At 46.4% G+C, this 10,279-nt stretch overlaps 1 protein-coding gene across 2 annotated transcripts in view; it reads right to left on the reverse strand.

Moving 5' to 3' along the window:
• Positions 1-4,678, reverse strand: part of KHDRBS3 (KH RNA binding domain containing, signal transduction associated 3) — a 94,959-nt gene extending 90,281 nt beyond the window's left edge. Inside the window, exon 1 of one of the 2 annotated variants that reach the window (XM_018554004.1) lies at positions 4,342-4,678. In XM_018554004.1, coding sequence (XP_018409506.1) covers positions 4,342-4,426 — 85 coding nt within the window. In that variant the 5' untranslated portion in view covers positions 4,427-4,678. The remainder of the gene's footprint in view (positions 1-4,341) is intronic. The other variant, XM_018554006.1, reaches the window with a different exon arrangement.
• Positions 4,679-10,279: the final 5,601 nt, after the last annotated feature.

The following is a 10,279-nucleotide window of genomic DNA, read 5'->3' on the forward strand; positions in this document are numbered from 1 at the left end:
GGGGGGGGGGGGGGTGTATTTAATTGTATTGTATTTAACAATGACATTGTGTTTCTACTCTTCCTCCGGCATTCCCCTCACACAGGACCTTCCACACGGCAGGAAAATGCAGCTGCAAGTGTAATCGAATGCAAAACAGCAGCAGGTCAATTAAAGCATTATGCAGACACTATCGCTACATCTTCCCATTGTTTGTTCCAGTTACCGATGTACCTCACCCAAAAGCGTGCTCATTAATTGGTGAAAAAAAAAAAAAAATTCAAAACCAATGTCGCGAACATATCCACGATATATAATACATGCGAGACTGTAGCATAACCAATTACCAAGGGCGCGATCCTAAGAAGCCATCGGAGCTCACCATTCCGCCTCAGCAAAATGCAGAGACCTGCCAGTTTGTGCGAAGCTCCACAACGAACGCAATCATAACAAGACTGAGCTTGCAAAATGACAGAGTGATAACGTCTGTGCGAAAACTGCTCGGCACCATATTTATAAGTGTAAACTGCACATGTTTGTGGAGTTCAGAGTCTAGACAGGCCTAAGCAAGGCTTCAATATTGAAGGTTGGTGATTTTCTAATTGGGCTGGTAACGAGCAGATGAACGCAGATGGAAGCAGCGACTGATGGCTCTGTGAACAATGATGCACTACATGGAGTGAAGGCAGCTACAGAGATGCAGTCATACTCGATTCAGATGAAATAACAAACAGTCCACAAGAGGTCATTCCAGTTGCAGAAAAGCACGCACTAAGGATTTCACAAGAATGTATTGTCCTGAAATATGTAACAGCACACGCACACACACAACAGATGCCTGCATTATTCGCTTTGAAACAAAGATTCTGCACGCACATACGCACACATGAACATAGGAACAGCTTGCAATCAGCAACAAGGTTTTAATTGCAGCCTAATCTCCGAAATAGCACTCCGAAACACCTATGGGGAATTCGACGGTGCTAACTTCCACCAGCCGCCTATTAAAACCACCGAACAGAAAGGAAACCTGATTTTAATGATTAGCCTTCCACCTCCAAACACACAGATGAGAAATTATATACTCCCCGTACGGCAGGCAGTACGTGTGGAAGGCTGTGAGATCGGTTACAGGCATCTACAGGACTTCCACCGGCAGAGGATGACACTGCCAAACATGGTGTAAGGATCTGACAAAAGGCATTTAAAGTCTTCCAGATCCTATCGGCTCATGATTTGGAAGTAAAAGGCAATGGTCACATGATCTACACTCCAAAAAATAAATAAAGCTAACGGGATTGGAGCTTGACGTGAATGTTGTATGCAGCCTGTGCTGACAAAGACAGCTGCAAGGTTTTGGCTCGCCCCAGGGATTTTAAGCGTTAAGTAGGAAATAAATAAATCAACAAATGGCCTCTTGGAATCATCCGATGGAATTTAATATGCATGCATGTCATAAATATGTACAAAAAAAGTATGAAATCATTACAGCAATGCATAAATGATAAGCATGTCATGCTGGCTGGTCTGCAGCCTTCCTATCTTTCCACACAATGCTTCAATGGAGCAGCCAAAAGTTTCAACAGCCATAAAAACTCATTGGGGGGAATCTGGTAGAAAAGAATGCTACGTCCCGGGAGGTCTTACATAGTTAGTCAGGTTGAAAAGAGACACAAGTCCGTCGAGTTCAACCTATAGAGCCCATCGAGTTCAACCTATAGAGGTCTCCTGAGCAGCCTACATAGTGCACTTGTAGGTAATGTGCAGGCCGTACAGAATAACTACAGCAGAGGATGGAACATTAGAACATCAACAGGGACTTCATGGATATGAATGTTCAAACCGTGCTAATGCTATATCCATACAGACTATAACAAAAACTGGGGATCCCTGAGCCAGAGGATGCTACAGTCTTTAAGAATACATTCATCAGATGATGTCACTTTAGGAATATGTTCTCAGATCAACGCTAGGGGTACCAGGAGATAGACAGTACGCAGAATGCAGGGAGCATATGGTTTTGCCTAATCTGATTAAGTTAGGAACTACCATTTTGGGAACTTACCCATTGCATATCAATACTTGGCATCCCGCCAAATGCTTGGAAGCATTAGTTTAATGTACATGAAGGGTTACATTTCTAAAGGCTCTGCGTAGGAACCCTGGGAACAAATGACTGTAGGTTGAAATGGACCATGCCGTGTTTGCTAGTCACTAAGCTTATGGCTCCAAAAAAAAAAAAAAACGATTTCACCAAGGCTAGATATGGTTTCCAGACCAGAAATCACTACTTCTTTCTAAATCATGAGATGGGGATACACAGTCAATCCCCCTTATGTCTGCATATGGCCCACAGTCTACCCAGCTATTTCAAACCTGTCCCTAGCAGTCAATGAATGTAAAGCTGGAGTGGCACTTAGTCTTTTAAGTGTTAGGGGCCCCCACATCCAAGAACCCCTGGACAATGGAAAAGCTGGGTACACCAAAACCTAATCTCCATATTGCCTATTGACTTAAGATTTAGGAGTCCCGTGACTCACACTATTATGCTGAAACGGGCCCCTGGTCTTTAAAAGGGTTAGGGGCTTTAGAAGTAGAGGACCATGTGGCTGTAGATAAACCCCAGCCTTTATAAAAATGTAGGACTCCACTACTCAGTCTATATAAGAATGCAAAGGCCTCTGGATTGTAACATTTGGGTTCCTCAGAAGTCATTTGCTATGATACTGCAGCTGGCATATTGGCATCTTGTCTTTAGGGTAGTTGTTGCTTTACACAGCAGGAATGGACACATTATAATTGAATTCAAGAGCCAGTCAGTTCATGTCTAGAGCTACCAGACACGGAGTGTCCAGATTACATGTTCTTCCAATAAATACAAAAGAAAGGGCTTGGAAACGTTAGGCACCAGTGGTAATTTTAAGACTCACTGGCTACCTGGCCCTTTGCTCTAAAACCTTAGACTGTAACCCAATGATCTACTAACTGCATGTGGTTTTGGTGTTTGTATGTTAGGGGCCCCAGTAGTAAAATTCTTCAAGGACCCTCATCTTTGTAACACTTAGGAGCTTCAAGAGTAATTTCCCTGGGATCCATGATGTTTTATAAAAGTTACAGGCTGAAAGAGGTAATCTCTACAATGTGGTATGTAGCCACTGTCCCATACTACGCTCTCAGCACTATATCCCATTCTTAGGTTCCCTCAGAAGTCATCTTCAGTGATCTATACCAAGCATGTCCCTCTTAGATTTTGCACATTAGGGGTCCCATGAGTAAATTTATATGACTCTGCAAGAACCTTTGCCTGTGCAACAGTAAGGGGCCCCGAGAGTAAATTCCCACAAGGCTGCTAGAACCCATGGTTTCTTAAAAGTTACAGGCTCCATGAGTGTCTGGTAGCAACTGTTCCATGCTGTGCTCTCAGCCTATTATGTCCCCAGTGATCTACTCCCTGCAAGGGCTTTTGGACTTTAGGGGTACCAGCTTTTGGACTTTAGGGGTCCCAGGAGTACATTTTTTAAGTTTCTGCAGGGACCCTCATATGTATAAGACGTACGAGGGCCCAAGAGTAGACTCCAAAGAGGCTGTTGAGACCCATAATCTTTCAAAGTTAGGGCCACCACCAGGTAATCATTGCACTGTAGAAGCAAGACACTGTTCAATGCTGTGCTCTCAGCCCTAAACCAGGATGCTAGAACCCATGATCTTTCAAAATTAGGAACCCCAGGAGTACATTTTTAAGTTGCTGCAGGGACCTTCATTTTAGGGGCCCTAAGAGAAATTCCCATGAGGCTACAAGAACCCAGGACCCATGAGGCTGCCAGAACCCATCATCTTTCAAAATTGGGAACCCCAGGAGTACATTGTTAAGTTACTGCAAGGACCCTTGTGTCTTAGGAACACCATAAGAAATTCCCATGAGGCTGCTAGAACCTAGGACCCATGAGGCTGCTAGAACCCACAATCTTTTAAGATTAGTAACCCCAGGAGTACATGTTTACATTTCTGCAGGGACCTTCATCTTAGGGGCCCCAAGAGAAATTCCCATGAGGCTGCTAGAACCCATGATCTTTAAAAGCAAGGGGCACCAGGAGTTAATCATTGCAGCATGGAAGGAAGGCACCATTCCATGCTGTGCTCCCAGCCCTATAACCTGCTCTTAGGTCCCCAGGGGTCATTGCATGTGAGGTTGAAGGTGGGCAATGACTCATGCAATATGGGTTGCCTGCTATACCCTGTCCATGGATGGAGAGGGGACCCTAAAGGATGAGGCTGCAAGGAGCCCATGGTCTCAATGAGAGTCAGGAGCCCCAAGCAGCTGCAGTTGGACCCGGGTGATGGTAGAAGTTGTAGCTCCCTCACCTTCAGTCACCATCCTGAGCGCATGAGTGAAGGAGGGGTCCAGGGCGTCCTTCTCAGCCAGCAGCTGGGGCAGATACTTCTCCATTGCTAAGGTGAGCACACAAGCCGAGAAGAAGAGTCCGGGAAAGAGAAGATTAGCAAGAGAGATCCTGAAGCCTGGCAGAGCCTTGGGTACCGGAGCCTCATAGACAGAACCCAAGGGAACGAACAATCCACAGCCGATCCCTTCCTCTCCCTCCGCCTGCCGGAGACTGAACTGAGCCGCTTCTGCCCGCTCTCTATAAGCAGTGCTGCACCAGCCTGCCGGGCTCCTCCTACAGGGCGGGCTTCTCAGAGATCCCTCCGCGCCGTGACACGCCCCTTCTCCGTTGGCCGGCGTATTGGATAAACAAGACGTCAGTCAAATGTGTCATATTTTGTCTGCGCGGTGTTTCGCCGCTCTCCGAGGTGCTGAAGTGCAATATGTCCCTCCGTCTAAACGCCCGCCAAGGTGATGAAGTTCATGGTGTTCATCCGGCGCTGAGGCGCTCTCCTGGGTTGTTGAAGTGCATGGTATTCATCCGCTGCCGGGAGCTCACCAACGTGCTGAAGTGTGTAGTGTTCATCCGCCGCGGCTCACCGAGGTGCTGAAGTGCACGGCATGCATTCGTCGCCGGGTGCTCTCCAAGGGGCTGAAGTGCACGATATTCATCCGCCGCATGGCGCTCGCCAAGGTGCTGAAGTGCACGGTATTCATCCGCCGCATGGCGCTCTCCAAGGTGCTGAAGTGTACGGTAGTCATCCGCCGCTGGGCGCTCTCCAAGGTGCTGAAGTTTATTGTGTATGTCCGCCAGCAGCTGCTGCTGTCAATGGTGCTGACTTGTGTATTGCGAGGCTGAGTAGGCTGAGGGACAGCATGCATTGTCTGCTGGCTAAGTAGACAAGGTGTCAGCATTTTCCTGGGACTTTTTTTCCTTGCTGCTACTCCCTTGGCACAGGTGACCCTCTCCTGGTGTGTGGCTGTATCTGCAGTGTCCGGCATGGCCGGTGTGTAATATGCAAAAAGAATCGTACAGCCGCCATTAGTGATCGGTAACATTGCAGGTTTGTGTCCAATAAAAATGATCAGAGCATGCAAAGTGTAGTATCCCATAGCAACAAGCAAGAGTGTAGACCAGTCGGCTCTGATTGCATGACATATCACAGGCTACAGTCAGGATAAGCGGATGATCAAGTATAAGGCAAACTGAAAGTTTTTAGCTCCTCAAAATTTCGGGGAAGATCACAAGATTTTGGGCATTTTTACTATTTTGGTGAAATGCATTGGAATTCAAGTATTTCTGAAGCCCATAGTATTTTTAAACTCAAATTGCACTGACTTTTCTGAAAAAAAAAATAGTTGTGTACCTTTTTTTATCTTGTATATGTTGGTCACATGACTGCACAGCCTCCTGTGATGTTACTCTTCCTCATGGCAGGGGTGAATGGAGGGGGGGCATGCCTGGAGAGGAAGCAGGTGAGCAATGCCGCATGACATCACACATTTCGGGGAAGTACATCCTCAACTGTGTGTGCTGTGTTCCAAAAGCTCGGAGCTGCTGGCAATCACATAGGAGGGCCAGGCAGGGGGTGTGGTGGGTACACCAGTTCTAGAAGCTAAGTGCTGCTGTCAATCACTGAGGAGGGCCAGGCAGGGGGTGTGTTGGGTGAACGCGTTCTATAAGCTATCAGCCGCTGTCAATCACTGAGGAGAGCCGGACAGGGGGTGTGGGGGATAAACCAATTCAAAAGAACACAGGCTTCATTGGTTGAGGCTGCCTTGCTTCCTGACCAATCAGGAAGCTTGACGGCACCTCGTGACACGTCACACTGCATCCAGATTGGTCATGTGAGGCAACAAGTGAAGCTGGCTTCCTAGCCAATCAGGCAGCCGGGTGGCACATCATGACCCGCCTCCTGGTTTCCTGACTGGCTAGAAAGCCGGCTTCACTTGTTGCTAGGCAGCCTGGCTTCCTGACCAATCAGGAAGCCAGGAGGTGGGTCATTACGTGCTGCCCGGCTTCCTGATTCGTTAGGAAGCCAGCTTAATTTGTTGGTAGGCAGCCTGGGTTCTTGACCAATCAAGAAGCAGGGTGACGAGTCATGAGGTGCCGTTCAGCTTCCTGATTGGTCAGGAAGCCAGGCAGCCTTGGCAAGTGAAGCCTGTGTTCTTTTGATAGAACACAAGCTTCCCAGGCATTATGAAGCTGGGTGATGGGTCATGAGGTGCCGTCCATGCTCCCTGGGCACTGCCCGAAGTTCCAGTATCTAGGTAAGTATTGGAGCATTTGGGTGACAACGAGTACTCACCTAAATACTCAGTGTCAGCACAGACAAATACACTGGTATCAGTATTGGTGCATCCCTTCTCATTACCCTGCACAATCCCCTGTGGTCACTGTGAACACCACTTGCACCTCTTACCCACCACATGCATAGCACATTTTGTTTACCGAGTCTCCCTCTATACACCTTTATATAACTGTTCTTTGGCATTCTAATCCCACCCATACTCTTGCTATTCCTTAGCTCTATATACCCCTTGTTCTTATAATTGTATCATATTGTGCCTAACACCACCTATCAACATTGCAGCAATGGAGTCCCCAGCTCAAACCCAGGTTCGGCCAGGATACTATCTGCATGGAGGTTGCATTTTCTCTCTGTGCATCCATGGGTTATCTCCAGGTACTCCAATTTCCTCTCACACTTCAAAGACATGCTTTTAGATTAATTGGCTCTTGTCTTAATTTACCCTACTATCAGTATGTGAGATTGTAAGTTCCTTGAGGATGGGGACTGATGTGAATTATTAGTATGTAAAGTGTTGCGTTAATTGCAAGCACTATATAATTGCCTGTAAGAACTAAATATGTCCTTGCGCCCCCCTTTTGTAGCATCGTATCTCTTAAAGCTGCACTCCAAACAAATTGCAAAAACCACAGTTAAACTACATACATGGGAGCTACTTTAATTTGCAATAGATTTATATATCTTACCAATGTGGTAGGCTCTACACCAGGGGTGGGCAACTCCAGTCCTACAGCTGTTGTGGAACTACAAGTCCCCTGAGGCATGCAAGACGGACAGTTACAGGCATAACTTCCAGAGGCAGAGTTATGTTGGGATTTGAAGTTAAAGCACAGCTGGAGGGCCATAGCTGTCTGATATACACAGTCCTACCACAAATAACAGCCAGTTTGATGACCTGACTTTTCTATACTGCAGAAAAGTGACACAGCTAAGTCTCCTCCCAGCCCCAGACTGTGATTGGACAGTGAAGGAGCAGCAACAGACTGATGAGGTGATCATTTTGCTTTCTCCTTCCACATGTGAATACAGGGCACTTGAATGTCCCCAGGCAGGGGTGTCCGGGGCCGGTTGTCGTCGCGTGTGACGTCACCTCACGTATGCGCGATGACATCATCGTGCATGCCTGGCTATCTGACACCTGCTGGCGGCCATCTTGGTGATGAACGCTGGCAGAGAGAGGAGGGGACGTTCACCCGGCGGGATGAGATATGCCGCCAGGTCCCCTTCCTCTCTCATGACACTGTCAGGCTCTCGGTCCATGACCGAGTGCCCGACTTTTTAGAGGGGGTGACACCAAAACGACTGTGAGTCATTTTGGTGTCACCCCTGCAATGGTGTCACCCAGGTGCGGGCCGCACCCCCTTGTGACGCAACTATTCCCAGATACTATCATCCCTCTCCTAGTATGAGTGCTTCTGTACAGAGATATTTATGCTGGTTTACAAATTATGCCCGGAGCTCAGCTTTAGCACTGACTGTCACCATTTTATAAGGTAGTGATCAGTTCAATAGATGTTTGCAATGAGCTCATTCCACTAAAGGACACCTTTTGTTCTCTGTACAACGGCCAGTAAACTTTATTTTATTTTTCTACCCAGGTTTCTATACATTTACTATTCACTTCTGTAATTTATTGTCAGCAAAGGTTAAAACAGTGCTCACAGTTTGACTCAACCACTTCAAAACCCGATGTTTCCATTCAAATACTAAAGAGGCCAGAGCAGCGATGCTCCACTTTGGACATCAAAAGCCGCTAAGCTTGTTTTCCAGTTCTATTCACAGAATAACAGGTGAGATAATTAGCTTCCTTCTTCTAAGATAACAATGGACATTAAATAAGTCTCTGTTTTCATCCAGATCAGGCAACACCTGAGGTTGGGAAGTGCTGATAGATAAAATGATCAGACGGGTTAGAGGGTTGGTATCCAATTGTTTCACCCCCACCCCAAGGTAAAGTAGATCTAAACCAAATCACTAAAATTGTAGCTTTACCATGCTAATATAAAAAGTTGTTTTCAGTCTTTTAAAATCTGCAGTTTGATCGCTTGGTGGTCCTGCTATGAAAGTCCTTGTTTAGGTACTTCCTGCCATGTGTTGAAAATAACCTCATTACTGTGCTCATGTGTTGTCACCTTTCACATGTTCCCCGGTTGAGATTACAAGTGGCCATGATGACATACTGTGACGTAACTTAGGTGGAGTCTGAGATGATGAAGGCGGCCTCTCTTGTTGCTCCTGTCCAAGAACTTCTGGAGGGTGGAGGAGGTGCTCAAGGAGTGGCACAGGTGCCAGAAGATAATGTAGTCACCAGGAATTCTGTTATAAGTAGTGCTGACATCTCCCAGGCAGGAAGAAGGAGAAGAATGCAGATGTTTGATAGTGAGGTCCAGATCAGACCGAATCAGTTGGGCAGTGTAGTACCAAAACAGAATGCAAAACATGGTCAGGGACAGGCCGGGTTGATAACTGGAGGGCAAGGTACAAGACAGCAAACAGAAGTGTGGTCAAGAATAAACCGTGGTCAAGGATATGGAACAGCAATCTGAAGCTCAAGACAAACTGGGTTAGTAACTGATCATAATCAGAATACAGGAATTTCAATAGCAGGGAACATCAGCTAAGATCACTCAGCATGGAGGCTAGGATGTCTCAGCCTTAAATAACCCACAGTTCTTAACAAGCACATGTGCATGTTCCATGCACAGTCTGTGGAGCCTACACAAAAATGTGTATACACCCATGCACAGGCACATGGCCATGCACAGTTCTATGTGCCAAAATGTGCCCACAGATATGCAGGTGCTCACACAGAGCTTCGGCGACACAGGTTCCAGGTTCCTGGCACATACATTGCCCAGACATGGCCTACCATTGTCGCTATCAGGAAGCCGGTCCAGAGCAGAGATGTTCAGCCAACAATATAAAACATGCAACGTGTAGAAATAAAGTGGGTGAAAGAAGCTGGAGAAAATCAGAAGCACTGAGAAGGTGAGAACAGTATTTTATTTTTAAAATGGGTTCATAGGGCATAGATCTATTAGGCCAGTACCAGGACTATCTGTACTGAATTATCATCTTCCTCCCCATGTCTGTTACCCAAACAGGTTGCAGAGCATCAGAAGACATTGTGGAATTGCCAGATCATGCACGCCCATACAAATATTCTCTGATGTCTTATTATAAGGAATAACACCCTAGATTGTTGATCCGGGTGCAGGTTTTATTGTATTTATTTTTTTCTTTTGTTTGAACTTCATTGACATGTGTCTTTTTTCATACTGTAACCATGTCTATACATAGCTTTCTTATTAATAATACCCCTACTTGGTAGTTCCTGTGGAACATGGTAAGCTCCACTGGACTAGAGATTACGGCATTCGGCTCGGCTATTCTGCTCTGTATCTCCGTAGTACCGAGCAGAATAGCAAATAGGGTAAAAAGTAGAAAATATATATATATATATAATTGAGCGGAGCTAGCAGTGACAGCTAGCTCCGCCCAGCTGTTCCCTTTTGGCCGGTACCTGCTAGAGTCTGGACGGAGCCCAGTTGTCATTGTTTAATGACAGTTCAGCGTCTCCAGGTCATTTGGGGATGCTGATCTGTCA

This window comes from Nanorana parkeri, unplaced genomic scaffold (genome assembly GCF_000935625.1).
Source record: "Nanorana parkeri isolate BGI_ZX_2015 unplaced genomic scaffold, ASM93562v1 scaffold138, whole genome shotgun sequence".
NCBI classification, from domain to species: domain Eukaryota; kingdom Metazoa; phylum Chordata; class Amphibia; order Anura; family Dicroglossidae; genus Nanorana; species Nanorana parkeri.